General features: G+C 36.5%; 1 protein-coding gene across 3 annotated transcripts in view; it reads right to left on the bottom strand.

The window, feature by feature from the left end:
• PDE5A (phosphodiesterase 5A) overlaps positions 1-18,360 on the bottom strand; it is a 129,800-nt gene that overhangs the window by 23,177 nt on the left and 88,263 nt on the right. For all 3 annotated transcript variants that reach the window (XM_025385801.1, XM_025385802.1, XM_025385804.1), the window contains exons 12-14: positions 8,180-8,326; positions 3,470-3,595; positions 1,586-1,680 (exon numbers count right to left, since the gene is read on the bottom strand). In XM_025385801.1, the coding sequence (XP_025241586.1) occupies positions 1,586-1,680; positions 3,470-3,595; positions 8,180-8,326 (368 nt within the window). The remainder of the gene's footprint in view (positions 1-1,585; positions 1,681-3,469; positions 3,596-8,179; positions 8,327-18,360) is intronic.

An 18,360-nucleotide genomic window follows, 5' to 3' on the forward strand; every position in this document is an offset into this window, starting at 1 on the left:
AATAAAAATCTTTGAAACTGCTTTAACTTTTTTTTTTTTTTTAAGTTGAAGTCTGCTTTGTGGTGTGTGTGTGAAAGCAAGATTCTGCAGTTGATGAGTTTTTCCCAGGATGTTTTCTTTTTCTTTCTCTCTTTTTTTTTTTGGAGAAGATGACGTTTCTCCAGATGTTTTTGGGGTAATTATTTTTAAATAAACAAAGGAAAAAATAGTTGAGTGTTTTTTTTCACTCTAAAGCAGGGCAATATAGTATCTTAGAGCGATCCATACACTAATAATCCACATACTAATAATATTATGTTCAGTGTAGCACATGCTGATTCTGATCTTTAGGCTGTGCTGACTGTGGAGGGGCATACTATGTGGCTTGACTCTGCACTATCCATCTTTTCATGGCAGTGTCCCCTTTCATAATTATTCTGTGTCTATGTGAGGCTCAGGATTGCAATCACATGACAAAGCGCAGGGGACAAAGGACATGTCACTCAGTCAGTTCTTCACAACATGAGATTTTTCAAGAGGAAACAGCCAGACTCTGATACTCAGGCAAGACCTTGCTATCTTTTCCCATCAAAGGTCAGCAGAGGACATGGTTGTTACATCACTACAATTCTTTCTACATGAAGTTTTCCATTTATTTAGATAAGGAGAATGTGATTAGAGAGCTTTCTGAAATTCCCTCTAGATATCAGACATCTGGAATTTCCTTGAGAGATCTGTCCATTAGTTGAATCACTTGTGTACTTAAAAAATGCTCAGTAGTAAGAGATCTTGCACTTAAAATGTAGACCTTTCAACTAAATTCCTACAAGAAAATAAAAATATCACAGTGGCTCAAACATTTGATGAAAAGTGATGTCACCTTTATCCTCTCATTTGTCATCTCAAATGTCACTTAAGTATGGCTCTTAAAGGAGCCTGAAATGCTTGTCCTAACAGATAGTATCTCACTCTCAAACTCAGCCAATGAGCAGTCATCTGATGATGGTACGTCTCTAGCATCTGTTTCTAATATTTAAGACTTAAATAGGCATCAAGTATTCTGCTTGCTATTGATGTGTATTATCTTTTACAACTATTATTTCCATTTCATGTATCAGGACATTATGGTATAGAGAAATTAGACAGAGGCCCAGTTCTCCAACACTGTGCTATATAGCTTCCACTAAGACCACAAGCCTCCTTCTCCTGAGCACTTAATAAGTATGCAGGGCTGAGCTAAGCACTTCTCAAATATTATCTTTTCTACTGCAGGGTGAAATGTTACCTTTTTTGAACTAGTTTTAATAGTTTTCTAAGGGAGCTGTTAAGCTGGATGTACATAAACTAAAGTAAAACTCTTGGTAATTATCTAATGAAATAAGATTCTCAACATAAATATGTTTTGAACTTCAGGGCTGAAAAATTATAAACATAATACTGAACCTGCATTATTTTTTCCATTTCCTTTAAATATAACCAGAGTATGTTATGGGACCTTGACCAGTTGCAATTTTGTACCATCAAATTTTGCTGTGGCTTTAACTTAGAAACATACAGTCCTATAATTAAAAGAAAACATTTTCTTGCTTTACTGGGAAAGTCTTACCGCTGTATGTAAGAGTTATTCACACCACGGTGATCTAAATCGTGGCTTAGTGCAGCAATCAGCAATGCAAGTATCTCCAGGTCAGTCAGCTTGTTCTGCATGATCAAAGACATTGGAGGAAAGAACAAATAAAATGTGGTGAAGAACATTATATTACCTCTTTTCAGTAATCTTTTTTTCCCCTCAGTGCTTTACGTACATACTTCTCTATAGTCACAAAGGACTAACCCTAGAATCCTATTCTTCAGGGAATCAGTTGTCCTTTGTCATTCACAATGGGATCACCACAAATGTCACTTATGAACAGGAAAAGCTGAAATGCCTCAATAAACTAATAATCTGTCTACCTATAGTAAGTATTGCTAATTCTTAATTATTATGTGAAATAATCATAATAAACTTTAAATAATTGTTTTTTTCTCTTTTAATTCCCTACAGATTCTGTTCACTCTCTGCTATCAGTTGCTGTGTCCTTAAGGAATGCAGACAATGTTAATTCAAGCAAAACAATAGAAAGAAAATGATTTGAAATGAAAACTTGGCTTCAAAAAGTTACATAATATACTCCCAAGCTAAATATAGGTTAATTTTTAGTATCTGCCATGAGTATTGTCATTAATACTGTTCCCCTTCATTAGCAAAAAAGACACAACTTAAAATTATCATCAGCTGTATTTTCCTAGAACTCTCAGTACTCTAAATAGGTTTTACAACAAACACAAAAATCATCATTTTGTTATTCCTCACAGAGAACAAGGATAGTTTTCAGTGTCGATAATCCTTATGACCTTCCCATACCCCAAAATAAGTTTACACAATTTCTTACACTGGTTGAGTATCCCTAATTTGAAATCCAAAATGCTTCCAAATCTGAAGGTCTTGGAGCACCAATGAGTCTCAAAGGAAATACTCATTGGAATATTTTGGATTTTCAGATTAGGTACGTTCACCCAGTAAGTATAATGCAAATATTCCAAAGTTTAAAAAAAATCTGAGATCTAAAACACTTCTTGTCCCATTTCAGATAAGGGATACTCAACCTACACGTGTTTGCTAAGGTAGGAAAATCATACTAGTGTATTTAATTTCACCTCACTTCTTTAACAACAATCACTTCTTTTAGATTTAGCCTGTTAAAATGTGCACCCTATGAAAGTAGACACAGAGAATAACATTTTAAGAATTTATTTACAAAAAGAAAAAGGCAGGGAAGCTCTGAATTAAAAACAGTTATATGATGGATGCCTGGAATCACTTACCTGGAATAACTAGTCGATTCCCAGTGAAGTTAGAATCTAAGGACAGAGATATGGATAAAATTTGGCCTGGAAAGGAACGAATTACTTGAACGTTTTCTGCATTGATCTTCCTTTTAAACAGTCTCTGGTCAATGTATATGAAACCAAAACCCTTTCTATGAAACAGTACTTAAAAAATTTACTGAGTGCTCCAGAGAAAATGCAGTAGAGACCCCTAACTTAAGCAAGTTCAGGACTTGGGTGGTTTTTGAGGAATTCTACTATGGAGCAGGTTGAACGTGAACAAGAGAAATGTGATACTTTTTCTTACTTTTTCTTAATAAGGTAGTGTTTTCCTCAGAAGGAAATATTTATTTGCCCAAAGACTATGTATGTGTAACATGAAGTTATTTTAAAGGTTTTCTAATATGCCATATATATTATATATGGAAGAAAATTAGCAACTAAGTAGTTTTGCCAGATTAGTCCTCTTTAATTAACAAAATATAACTTATTATGTAAGTTACAGCAAATATTATTTTAAATCATTATCTGTGCACTTTAAAGTGAACTTGAAAGAATATGCTGTAAATTTTACTACTAAGCAACAAAATATATTAGATATATGAATGGCTCTAAAAAGTACCTGAATTTTGCCTGCTTTTAGAGCAGCAAACATGCATTGAGCTGTATTAAAGGCATGTCTCCAATTATGATAGGCAACATTCTTCCGATAATTCTTCTTAACACTTAAAATCCATCTGCAAAGAACCTTTAGGGAATAAAACATAAGTAGTAACAATAATTGCCAACATCTTCACACATTTACTATGTTACAGGCACTGTACAAAGCGTTCACAGTTAGCCTGATACTCCGATTTGGGTCATCTTACAGACAAGAAAACTGATACTCAGAGAGGTAACTTGCTGAAGGATACATTGTTCCTTAGGGATGGAGCCAAAATTCAAACTTGAGCAGTTTGACTTCACAGCCTACCATGTTAACCACCATGCTAATTAAATTGATACAAAACACAAGACATCCCTAAGAAAGGTATTTTTGTCAGGATAGGGCACTGACTAGGTGATATATATAGTCCATGTGTCCATGTGCCATGTCCATGTGTCATCAACTAGGAGAGTCCAAAGAGTCACGTAGGTATGAATTCATCATCAGACAGCCATAAAAGCAGCCACTCTCAAGTTCTTCCCATGCTCTCATGTTGTATATCTGTGAAGGTATTTAGTGCAAGGCCCTGGGGGTGGACTAGTAACAAGGTATATAGTACATGTCCAAGGACAAATTGGAGCTACAAGACAATGCCATCATTAGTTCTTTGTCCTTTTAAATTATACTTATTCAGGTAGTTACTGCTTGGTTACAAATAAGTAATTTTTTAAAAAATAATATGTGCCAAATAAAGCCCTGGGGTCCATATAAAAATACTTTGAAAGATGGCCGGGGGGAGGACAGACTTCAGCAAGCCTCAAGAGTTGGGTTTAATTTAACTTCTAAGTGGTGTATTAAATAAAATCCCCAGAGACTCATGGGCCCTAAACATGGTTTGTGTTAGCATCAGAATCTGCCTCTCTTCAAATCTGAGTGATTTACTATATTTTTGGGGATTTGTAAAATAAATATGTGATTCTCCATATATATATCACCAGAGTTGCTTCAAACACAAAGAACATTTGCCCTGGGAAATGGAAAAAGTACCAGGGAAAAGAATGCTGCTTTGACAATATTCAACACAATACGATTAGCTACAGAAGTAAGTCAAAAACAAGGTTTTTTCATTGTTGGTAGAAACTGCTTATAAAAGATTTGGTGGGAAATCAATACTTCCATATCCTCCCTTTTCTTTTCAGGTCATTTTATTCCTGTTCTATTGCTCAGTTTACAGGAAATTCTGATAACAAAGAATCTAATGTCTTCTAACCTTTTCACCCACTGAGTTGCCATATTTCAAGCGGAAGATTTCTGTATGCCTAAGATTGAATGTGTTCACCCCAAGCACACTGCAGCTTCTTCCACCATTTTTTCATTTCTGAATAGAGTCTGTCAGGAAGGTGATGGATTAATCTTATTGGGAGATTAATCTTACTGAGAGACTTTTAAGTAAGATCTAGAAACTCTCTTCTATATGTTTAGAAAATATGTTGCAGAAAATTACTGGTGATTAATTAAAGCAGCAAGAAAAATAAACAGGAAAACCCAGAAATTTAATCTTTGGCTATATTTTTTACTAATCATAAATGTACAGATATAATTAAATACATAATACCATATATTGTGAAATGATGACCAAAATGACTCTATGAAACATAATTCCTAAGGGACTCCTCTATTTTCCTTTTATTAGGACAGACCTAAGAGAATTGGATAACCCAATGGACAAAGTAGTACCTATATTTAAGTACAGTTTTAGATTCTGTTACCAGGATGTTCTCAACAGCATACAAGAAAATTATGGTCATATCTGGTAAGTTCTCATTGGATATGCTAGACACCATTAAAATTTGTAAGACAGTATTTTGTACAGGACTACTGAGCAGTTATTTGCAGTTTGGATGACTCTAGAGAGCATGTCCAATGCGTTGAATCAGTCTCCAACAATTATGGAAGGTTTCCCGAGTGGTGAACTCAAGATGCCACCAGAGAAAAAGAAGAAACAGAAAACAGCTTAGCTCCTGCTTCAAGACACTCAATCAGTAGTGAAAATAACAAAATTGCATATATAAAGGAAATAAATAAATAAACATAAAATCGAAAGCAAGTTTATACACTGCCAAATAGCAATTGAAGCAGCATGAAGTCAAGCCTAGGGTTCTCTTACAAACAGATATTCTTGAGTCAGGCTCTGCAGAAGAGAAATGTTTGTTGTGGCAGAGAGTGGAACAGACATCATTCAGGGAGGATTAAGATGTAAAAGATGGAAAGTGAAAATAAGCACAAAACATGCAGATTTGCTTGAGTAGAATGAAGAATCTGTTTCAGAGATCAGCAAGAGGCAATGGTTACAATCATTACAGGAGAATGACTAAAGATTTAGAAGCCATGCAGAGAACATGAAGATCTGTCTTTCAATATGAAATATTTTTAGTCACAACAGCTTCATGATTTTAACATCCTCTCTAGCATTAACATTTTAATTTCATCATCCTAAAATTATACTGACAATAATATATGAAAGAAACAAAACAGAAGAGGCACTAAGGAAGGAAGGCCAGCCAGAATGATTGCAATGTTCAAGTTGATGTTGGCAAGAATTAGAATAATAGTTATTCAACCAGAAAAGGTAGGATGATGAATCAGACACTAAAAGGAAATATTTTCCTCATGGATAAAAACCCAACAAGTGGTAAGAATAAAGATTTCTATAGAAACTTTAAGTGATTATCTTCATTACCCAACCCTCAAATGCTATCTAAAGGCCAATGAAGAAATAAATCAACTTATATGAATTTTGTTTAAAAGTACAAGAATCACATTCCTCTGCTCTGGCCAAGTCCTTTCAACAGAATCATTATTAGTTTCAAGAATGGGAGTACTCAGGAATGGAAAGGGATTTGAGACACTATATAGGTTTATAAAGTCCTGTAACTAGCAAGAAGCAGAAGTGAGATTCACATAGAACTTCTGGCTCCAAATGAGATCTTCATCTCATCAATAGATACGCTTTAAAAAATGAGCCTTATGACTTACTATTGAGAAATTCGATGAGTGATGTAACCAGTCAAACTTGGCCTAAGAATGGGATAACTGACATGGACTCTACACCTGTTTGTTAAACAGAATATTATAGATAAGTACACATATACACATGCATACAATTAGATAATCACAGATGCATGTATAATTCTCACAATACTCTCGTGGGGAGAATAATACCATTACCCCTAATAAGAGATGAGGAAACTGAGAATATGAGTGATTAATTGCCCAAGGAAAAAAGAGCTAACCAGTAGCAGAGCTATGACTCAAAAATCCATGATCTTTCTACTCTACCACGGTGTCTCAATTTCTTCATTTGTAAAATGGGGATAACAATAACCCCAGTAACAGCCTTTCTAGAGAACTTGTTGAAATAATTAAACGACATGGTATCCCTTAATCAACACACTCTAACAAGAGTAAAATATTATTAGGTAAGAGTCTATAGACAACTGTTCTCTATTTTCAACTAAGAAAGAGCAACATACACTTTGGTTAAATTCAGGAAGAACCAGATTTGGGCCTCCAGTAATACCATAAATGACAATGTATTAATCACTCTCAGTTTTCATTTCTGTGAGGCCTTTGAGAGCAGGGACAATTCATCACTGAACTGTGCACCTGGCACAGTGCTGCGTATACAGTATATGTTAACAAATTTTCGTTGTATGAATTAATACAGTGCTAAATAGTGGATGCCTTCGAGATATTTAAATTTTCAGATAGGAAATCTATACAAGGAGACTAGACAGTCAACTGACGAGAAAAAGTAATCTTTAAAGGCAAGATTATTGAATTCTTTTTTTTCAAATAGTCTTTTCTGCTGCCTCTTATTCTTTGTTGTTATATATTATAATACATAGCCATTATGAAACAACAGAACTCCCTGGTATCTTCAAACTGATATTAGAAGATATTTATTTAAGTTTTGCTATTATCTGAGAAGTGAATAAGGTAAGCAACAGAGGCTAAAATCAGTTTTTGTCTTCCCCATATGGGTGACCCTGTTCCAACTAAAAGCGTGGCCTCACATCAGGCCTCTTTATTTCCTCCTTCATTTTCAAAGGAGTTCACTCTGCTTTGGTCCTTCCCTGTACACTGTTGTTTTAACCACTGCAATGAGATCATGCTACTTCTCTGCATAAAATTCCTGTGACTCACGATTGTTTTCAGGGTAAAATCCAAATTCATCTGTACAGCTTACAAGGTTCTGTATGATTTGCTTCTCACCTTCTTCCATTGCTTCTCTTGCCATTCTTACCCCCTCAACAGTACTCCTGGCTGTTGATTTGCTTCTCACCTTCTTCCATTGCTTCTCCTGCCATTCTTACCCCCTCAACAGGGGGTCCCTGGGTGGGGACCCCCAATCTCTCTGGTCATGCCTTTGCATATCCTGCTCCCATTTTTAGGAACACTCTCCCTTAGTCTTCACCCTGATACTTGATACACACTAGGAGCCCATTAAATGTGTTTTTAATAATGATAATTTTTCATTAAAAGTCTCGGGTATATATTAAGTGACAGTATATTAATCACTAAAATGTAAAAATCCCTATTCCATATTTGCATTCAAAATCAATTTTCTGTCTTACATACACACACACACATAGACTTTTCCAAAGGATGTCGCTGCATTCCTACCTCATGTTTCATCTGGAAGTTCTGCACAAGGTTGAGGTCAGTAAACATCCTAATTGTACACAGTGCTGTTTCCAGATCAGACAGCTCAAAGTCACTGAAGCTAAAGTCAGTAATTTTAAGGGTCTGGGCAGATGGCACCACAGCAGCCTTAGGTAAGGAGAGAAGGAAAAAAATAATGCTGTTAATTAAAGCAGTAGTGATTCATAAAGTTTTCTTGTTTTGCTGCAGAGAAATAGCGTATTGTGGCTTTTTTTTTCTTTTTAATGAAAGACACTAGAAACCTTTTTGTACAGTGGCAACTCCACTCCCTGCATTTTTAAAACTGAGCCACATAAGAGTAACTAATATGGTTCAAGGTAGGCTAAGTGGAGAAAAGGGAGTTGTCACCCTTAGACTGTACCTAGAAGGGTGAGCAGCACTAAGAACTCTAGTGATCTGGCTCCTTTATACCTCCCCAGTCTTATTCACTCTAAAGAAATTTATAATTTATTGAGTAAATATTCTGGAACCATCCCAGTGCTCTGGGCTGCAAATCAAATGGTAAGAAGGGTAATGATACTGTTCTAAGGATTTTATGGTTAGTTCTCGGGACAACCTTATGAAGTGGACACTCTAGCTCCATTTTTCAAGTACAGGAACTTAAGCACAAAGAGGTTAATTTTCTTGCCTGTGGCAGCCCAGCTAGTTAAGGAATGAGGAGGCCAGGCCTCCAGTCCAGGAAAGCTATCCTGGGCTCAGACTAGCAGAATTTGTCTCCCACCATACTAGCCTCATGCAAGCCTGATCATAAGAATCACCTGGGTGCCTATTAAAAAACATTGATTTGGACCAAGGACCCCTGGCTCCCTCTGACTGAGCAGAGCGCACAGGCTCCTCTCCTAGATGTCTTGCTGGGCCCTGTGGGATGGGAATTTAAAGGAACACCTGCTCCTCCGCCCTTGGACCATTTACCCTGTCAGCACTTTGTTAACTGTTTTAGTTAGATCAGGCTGAGATTAACTGGACCAACAGAGGCCTTTACGTGGTTTGAAGTAGAGGGAAGAAAAATTAAGAAATTTCAGCCAGGTTCTCAAACCCCTTAAGTTTCCTATGAGTGTCTGAGAGAGAACTACTCGGCTTTTGGGAAGTCAAAAGGTCAAAATAATAAAATCTTATGGAGCAATCTAAAGTAGATTTCCCTACAAATCTGAAGGCACTTGCACATTCTCCTTTTTATTCTGGGCTTCAGATTTCACTTACATATACCAGACTTGTTTAAACTTTCCATGAATGTCACCCTCTTCATTCAAACTAAGTATTTTTTCCCAAGTCCAAAACTGACCAGAAAATACACATTCTGTTAAGTCAATTCCATAGGCTAATGTGTGGGCCGAAATAAGGGAAGAGAGAAGGATTTAAAATATTTAGATAAAGGGCTTAGTTGTTTATACCAGCCTCCAACATCAGAGATGGAGCGGTAATTCAAGTTTGGGAAGTGTGGAGGTGGGAACAAGCCCACCTTTTAACTCAAAGCAGATAACAGCTGCTTTCCTTAAAATACAGTGCAATGGACAGGAGAACAGATGTTTTATTCCTTAGGGCATCATTATTCTTACAGCAGGAAGTTTTCTTTCTTTCCTTCCACAAAGAACATTCTAAAAGCTACAGGATAGAAGCCAGCACAGCTTGTGCCTCTTTCCATTATCTACTGTAATTCCTAATCTCTCTCTAAGATAAAAGAATCTTTTCTTTTGCTTGTTTGGTCACACCACACTACAACTCAAACATTCTGAGCTGACACAGTGGGGACATGCAAACATTTTCCATAAGAGCCTTGTGGTCAGTGATACACAGGTTCAGAATTCTGGGATCGATTATTAACAAGCCATGAGAAGTCAGAAATCCTTTCAAGCTCTTGTACTATGCTTCTTTGACCATCACAAGAAAATTCAACTTTCTGTTGAACTTAGAAAGGCTTGGGATAAAGGTGATTTTTAAGTAAAACATAATTACCTATTATTTTTACTTATCACATTGTAGGATAAAATATTATACATTTTACTAATAGCAGGAAATAAATTTACTAATAGCAGGGAATAAAGGATGTGGTATTTCTGGCATAGGATGTATATACAGTTCCAGATTTTCACAGTTTCTTGTTTTAGTGACTGTTTTATTCATTAGAATTAGAAAATGAGATTTCTGAGTTTGATTTTCTTCAGGGGATTTTATTATTGCATTATGGTTTTGAAGCCTAACAGAAAGAACATATTTTAAAGATTCTGTAAAACAATAAGGTACTATAAATATAAATATATATATGTATTTTTATGGTTGTTCAAAACCACTGGAACTGTGATACCACCTAATACCACCCAATATTGCTTATTTATATGAGAGCACAATGTCTGAATTCTTGGACAAAACAGTTTAGATATTAGTGTTTAACTCAAATACAGTCAAGCTCTTATGGGACTATGGTTTTAATGTCAAATTAACCAAATATGGAATGCAAAAAAATAAAAAAACAAAGCTCATTGGATTAAAGATTCAATCCGACGATTTGATGGTATATGTATTCTTATGGGTTCTTTAATTGTATCTGCCACTCAAACTAATAAAGAAACTAGTTGGCCTCTAATGACTCTTCAAAGGAATTATATCATAAGTCACCTTTTTATGATCCTTTTCTAATACCATGGCCCTTTTTTCACCATTCTTGCAAAAATTAAAAATTAAAAAAAAATTCAACTCTGGACATGAAGAGCCACTAACAGTGGAACGAGAGTTAATCTTTAAGTGCAGGAATGTCTTGAGTTAAAGCAGTAGTCAGAGTTATAAAAATATTTTAATTTTGCAGTGACCTTCAAGCTAATTGTTCTGAATACCATCTGACTGATAAAGAGCTAAAGAGTAAACTGATGTCCAGCTGACAAAATGCTAGATCAGCTACCATATTTACATTTCAGCATGAGATGACGACCACAAACAGAAACTTAAAAGCAAAGTGAAGCAAGTGATAAAAAGGAATGTCTGCTATTGGTGGTACTAGTCCAGATGTTTCACTGACTTTGTCACCCTGAACAAGATGTTCAACCTCTCTGCCTGCTTTTTTGAACGTGTAAAAGAAGGAAGTTGGAGTAGACTATCTCTAAGGTTTAACATTCTGAGATGTTAACACATTTATCTCTGCATCCACAGGGCTCAAACACCTCTTACTGCCTCCTCACTTTGGAACTAAATGCCATACTGTGAGTGGCATCTAGATCTTGCCAGTGACTTTCCTGTACAGGGCCTAAACTCAATCTGTGATTTTCTCAGCATTTAAGGTACATGGATGGGTGCACCTTGGCAGTTACGACTATGTTGTATTTTTCATGCTCGATTCCATACACATCACTTTGGTCCTGCTTCCTCACAGGTAGAAGGACTGATATTTCACAGCTCTTGGCTTAAACAGAGGACCCTAGCCTCTACTGGGTTGAAGTAGTGGAGGGTTAGACTCAATATGTGGTAGCCTCTCTTCTTATTGCAATAATGTTTTAAATTTTAAAAACTGACTTTTCTGAAATTGTCATCTGTTTTTTTTTTTCAGAGATGGGGAGGTGTGTATATATTTGCCATCTATTTTTAAGGTTAATTAATAATCTCTCTCTCACAAGAGAGAAGAAGAAGGCTGTCTTCCAGGTCTCTTTGTTTCTTCTCTGCCTAGAATGCATATTCCCATGTTTTCACATAGCTAATTCTTTAACTTTGTTTGTGTCTCAGCTGCATCAGGGAAATATTCACTAGTCCTTGTGATAGCAAGGCTCCATCAACATCTGTTTCAACCTTTTTCTAGTGAGTCTTCATCTTCTGAAGAGGCTAGACAGCTAACAAAAATACATTTCCTTGACTCCCTTGCAACTAGGGTTCCAGATAGATTTGGTTTCGGCAATGAGGTAAACTTGAGTGAGACTTCAATTTCAAACGAATGCAGTGACACATGGGAAACTCATTATTATTTTCGGGGGACATGACTCTAGAGGGAATACTACAGTCCGGCAGCTTGCAGTTCTGCCAGCAGCTTTCTGACTCTGGCCTATGAACGTGGAAGTTTCCACAGTGAGCCAGATCTGCAATTTTGTTCTAGGACTTATTCCTGGGATGACTTATCTACCCTTTCCAATGATTTGAAAGTACTTAGTTAAATTCTTTCCTGCTTAAAATAGCTACAGTAGTTCCTACTACCTGCAATTGAACCCTGTTGGTGCTCTATTTTGCAACAAAAGCATGTGTAGGCAACAGACTCTCAAGGATAGAAATTGGGGTTTGGATACTTGACCTGATGGGTTTGAAGGCAGAGGGGGACCCGTTTCCATTAGAGCAGTGGCTCTCAAAGTTAAGTTCCTGTACTAGCAATATCAGCATCTGGGAACTTGTTAAAAATACAAATTCTTGGGCCCCAACACAGACCTACTGAATCAGAAACCCTGGGAGTTGGGCGCAGCAATCTGTGTTATAAAAACCTTCCAGGTGATTCTGATGAATGCTGAAATTTGAGAACTACTGCATTAGGGATAGGTTGTTGGTAATAAATGGTAGTTAACAGTCATTTTAAGTGAACATTTTAGAACAAAATGCCTTTTTGTGGACCCAGTGGTGACTGCCATATTACAGAGTGATGGGCAGAAACTGTAAGTGGGTTGGCTGCTTCTTGCTGTGTCGGAGAGATTAAAGAAAGAAAATGAAGGGCTCTGGACTTCAAATTTTTGGCTCAAATAATGGTCTGAAAACTAGGGAATTTTTATGGCTTTCTTAAAACAGCCTATTTCTTGTAGCACTGATGTAGACAAAACCCAAGTGTAGTCTTATCCTACAGGTTGGTGAATTACAGTGTCGGTTGAAATCACAGACTTGCCATGTCTCCTATGTGAAAATTAAAGCACTGATTAGGAAGGAGTGGAGCACCAAGAAATGGAATTGAGACATTTGAAAAGATCTGGATAATGACATGTATCTCAGACCATTCACTCTAGGATATGTTTCTATGTAATTTCACAATGTTTCACACTTTACAGTCCTACCTCTTTTTCCTAATTGTAATTATATAAATTGCATAATTATCTTATATATGACTTTTTATTCATTGTTATATTTGGAGCACCTAATATAATGCCTGCATAGAATAGGAGTTAAATATTGAATGAATAAATTAATGCGTCTTTAAATCATCTAGTACCTAATCAGTTCTCCATATTATGCAGAAATATTTCATATAAATTTCATTTGGCACAGAGCTATAGTATAAATATTCATATTAGTAATGAACTATACTGTGGCAGAAACAACCAATATGTTGTGGTACATGCCTTTTTCTCTTAAAGTTCAATTATTCAATTTATTTCCTTTGGAAAAATTTTAATGCTAATTGAGTTTCTTCTTTCTTCTACACAACAAATACTCCATTGCTGTAATTTTTAAAAATCTGTTACAGCTTGTCTTAATAATCATTAAGATTTGATTCTCTCACTTCCAACAACACTGGAAACCCAGGATGAGAAAGCAGTGACCAGTTTTCCAATTTTTAGTTGCTTTTGTAGGAAGTTACTGAAAATGGTGAATTCCAGATTGCTCCCCATAAGTAGAGAATTGGTTATACATTCTGAATAAAAGGTTTACACTATTTTGTGCTTACAAAATATGACACATTTTCCTCCAGTAAGCTTTCCACCTACCTAATTCAACTTAAGCTAATTTAAACATGAGTGTATAATTTCTTTTTTTTCTTTTTTCTTGAGACGGAGTCTCACTCTGTCATCCAGGCTGGAGTGCAGTGGCATGATCTTGGCTCACCGCAACCTCCACCTTCCGAGTTCAAGCGATTCTCCTGCCTCAGCGTCCCGAGTAGCTGGGACTACAGGTGCGTGACACCACACTGGCTAATTTTTGTATTTTCAGTAGAGAAGGGGTTTCACCATGTTGGCCAGGCTGGTCTCACACTCCTGAGCTCAAGTGATCTGTTCACCTTGGCCTCCCAAAGTGTTGGGATTACAGGTGTGAGCCACCACACCTGGCCAAAATTGAGCATATAATTTTTTGAGTGCTCATTATTGGAATGGCTAGTGCAAAAAGGCTTGGAACATCATAGGAACATAAAGATTTCAATGGTATTGCTACTAGATATTGCAAATTGACATCCCTTCCCCCACCTATTGCCACTATGAACAAAAACTAATACTTAATGGAGCATATGTACCAGGAACTCTAGTTATTGGTACATATGCTCTGATTCTGTGAGGTAAATTCTTTTATTATCCTCATTTTACAGAGAAAGAAACTGAAGCACAAGTAAGTCACATATTTGCCTGACATCACATACCTGAAATTTGAACCTAGGTATCTCTCTTTCTCTAGCACACAATGCTCTCCATCTTGCTACAGTTACAAATATGAAAGCTGACAATGAAAACGTTACCTAAGTGTCCCTCAACATGGCTGGCTCTATCACCCGTTTGTAGGCTGTTTTATATATTTAATAAACTCCCGAATTATTTCTAGTTTCTAAATCACTGTAAGGGAAAAGAAAGCAAAATCTTATTAAATGTATTGAAGGAGCTTGATCTGTGTTTCTTTTTCCTTCATGCTAGATTATAGGATCTCTAAAAGTCTGGGTTTTCCAGATCCATTCGTTGATTCATTCATTGATTCAATAATTCTACAAAACACATAAACCAAGTTCATATAAAGCAATCACTAAATGATAGCTATTATTATTATCACCAAGAACTAACAGCTTGAAGGGAAAGATAGATACGTAAATGAAATACATATTTTTTAAGTGGAATAACAGAAGGAAGTATGTTAGTAGTTTGCCCAAGTGATCCCTAACAACACAATGATAGAGAATGTGAGTCCACATTTTACTCTTTTCATTAAAGAGAATCTTTCCTGAGCTTTATCAACGCCTCACTTAAGACAAATGACAGCCCTTCTTTTGTTCAACTTTTTATCATTATAATGGCTATTCATACAACAAAAGGGACATACTTGTGTCCCTTTTACACAAGTATAGAGAGTGCCTTTTTGTTTATTCAATAGAGAAGAAACTTTATAGAAAACAATACATTGATAAAATGTATGGTCTCCTTGAAGCCCATAAAGCATGTGTTTGTAGAAAATAATATACTTGGGTAAAGTAAATATAATGATCATTTAAAAATTATTACATTTCTAATTTCTAGTGGCTGCCTCATGAGAAAGGTCTATATTTAGGCTATAGTAAAGTCTCTGGTAACTTCAGCAGAAAATAAAGACATGTGGCTACATGGCTATGCAATTTGCTCAGTTGTGTAATCTTTGTACAAAAAAGGGTCATACTGCTATCAAAGGCCTTCTGCTTGCCTTAGGTCTGAAGCATGAAATCTTAAGAGCCAAAATAAAAATTATGGAAACTGGAAACAATTCCTAATAGCCAACTGCTAAGAAAAGAAAAGGCTCTTTATTCAGAAAGTTATTTATTAAAGTAAGTGTGAAAAGAAGGGCAGTGACAGAACTTGATCTTTCATAAAATTCTTCCAATTAGCCTCAGTGTTGTATAAAGGCATTTTGTTATATTGCTCCTTGGTATTTATTCAATATAAACAGTTAACAGGAAAAAAGGTTTCAATCTCAATAATCCATTTTTTAAAGAAATTATTTGTATTAGATATTTGATGGGTTATATCAGTAGCTGCAAGGAGACATCTTCTGCCAGGTGTTTTAAGCTCTTCTCATTAAGTGACCACCACCCCTACCCTCACAGGATGCTTCTTAATGGAGAACAGTTTAATTCCAGGTCTCTGAATAAAGCCACCTTGACAGCCGCCACATTACACCTTACGGAAGACTATCTATTATCTCTCTTCTCCACTTTCCACATGCACAAAAGGAGTGTTTTTAAAGAAGAAACCACATAATTAGTTTATAAGGCTTTTAGAATTTATCTTTTTCCAAGAGGGAAGTGAATCCAAAGACAGATAAGAAAGAAAACTACTTTTAAAAAGGGAGTGAGTATGAAACTCAGTAAATCTTGCAGACAGTAAAGAGGTGCATCAGGCACAGTGGGACTGGACTAGTATATTTTCTTTAAAAACAGCATCAACATGTTATATGATTTTTCCTTTTTTTCTAACATTGTATAAGTGAATCCCTTTAAATCTCAATAAGAAAGAGGCACCAACTATAAAAAGCTTTACAATGTGCTTATGGTTTTTCAAAATCATATAGAAAGCATGTAATAATGCTAAGATTCTGATATAATATGCATACGTTTATAAGAAAAACTTTAGAATAAATTTATGATTGCAATTGGGAATAATATACACAGATCTAATTACCATCTTGGTTACTGAGTTCCGAATAAAAAAATTATACTAAAACTATGGTATTTAGAACTATACACAGTAGTTAGCACAGAAGAAGCTCAAGAACGGTGCCCTCATACTTTGGGGCTAAGCCTATCATTGGAAGTAACCCACTAGTAAAATCAAATCAAAACAGACAAGATTAGCTTGTCACATGAAGGCAGGAAGAATCAAACAGAAAATCTAGTAAGTCTTGCCAATGTGAAAAACATGTAGCCCAGTTAATGTTACATACGTCTACAAAAATCAGTATCTCAATTGATGGTGTACAGAAAGTCCAAAGTATTGTTGCAGAGGATTTCTAGGACTGTTTGAGGAAGATGATGTCTTACTTCAGGGCTTCCCAATCACTGAGTTGTGGACTGGTACCCGACCGTTGCTGGTTGGGAACCAGGCCACATAGCAGGACGTGGTGAGCAGTGGGAGTGAGAATTACTGCCTGAGCTTCGCCTCCTGTCAGATCAGTGACAGCATGAGATTCTCATAGGAGCGAGAGAACTGCACATGCGAGGGATATCTTGGTTGCATGCTCCTTATGAGAATCTAATGCCTGATAATCTGAGGTGAAACAGTTTCATCCCGAAACTATTCCCATACCCACTATGTCTCCATTCCCCACCCCTCCACCAACCCCTGGAAAAACCGCCTTCCACAAAATCAGTCCCTGGTGCCAAAAAGGTTGGGGACCACTGCCTTACTGGATGCCATAGGTAATTACAGTTCAGTGATAGTGGTTATCAAGATAGTAGGGCCAACACTTCTTTGTTAAATTATCTGCTCAAAATTTTTCCATTTATAATCTGGCCATCCATGCAGAGTTTTCAGAAAGTGAAGGAATATGATGGTCATCTTGACATAAGGAACTTGATCAGTGCCGTAACACTGATCAAGTGTTAGGCATCAGAGATTTGGGCCAGGTACCTGTCTCTGGCCCTTACTGCTGTCACCTGCAGCAATCACACACATGCCTGATCAAGACAGGGTCATATGAAGTTTTTGGCTCTGAAAGGTTAAGGTCAAGATGAGGAAAATTCTGGCCTAAGAAATACTGCCTAAATGGTCAGCTAAGCTATAAGGACTGAACTGAATCAGCACTGACTCCGTGACAAAAATGAGAAGCTATTTTATAAAAGCAAACCCTAATATATATATTTTACTGTTCTAACAAGAAAGGAAGGCTGCTGGGTCTGACTCGCAGACCCTGACAGAGCGACGGATGAGAAAATGCACTCTAACACAGATATCCAATGGAAGAGCGGGCCAGGGGACCAGGTTACCCACAGAAAGAGTTGTAGCAGACACAGCTCTGACAAGCTGGTGCTGCGGGCATTTATTTAGTACAGATTTAATGACACAGGCCTTGAGTCAATACACTTGTAGGTAATTAACATGGTCGCCCCTACCCCCTTTTTATCTAACCTAAGCTTTTAGGCACCAGATAAGAGAATCTGGCTGCCTTCAGCCAAATCCTTTTCTGAAGCTTTTATAAAACCTCCCAGCCTTCCAAGAAGGTTTGCATCTTTCCACAGTTTTTCCCGCCACCCTGACCGATCTCCTACAGAAGGCAAAAAAGGCTGTCAGTCAATCAATGAATCAAATATTTACTTCCTAGTTGTTCAGATAATAAATAAAGGCTTATTATATTCTGATAATTAATTAACTTTCTAATACCATAATAGGTTAACTGGGGTCCTTTTATTATTATCTCAGCAACTTGCAACCAAGGATCATTAAAAGGTATATGGCAAAATGCTCAGTTTAATGCCTAATTTATGCTACACCCAATTTTAAGCCAAGAGAAGGTTAGATTTATAATGG

Source organism: Theropithecus gelada, chromosome 5 (genome assembly GCF_003255815.1).
Source record: "Theropithecus gelada isolate Dixy chromosome 5, Tgel_1.0, whole genome shotgun sequence".
Lineage (NCBI taxonomy): Eukaryota > Metazoa > Chordata > Mammalia > Primates > Cercopithecidae > Theropithecus > Theropithecus gelada.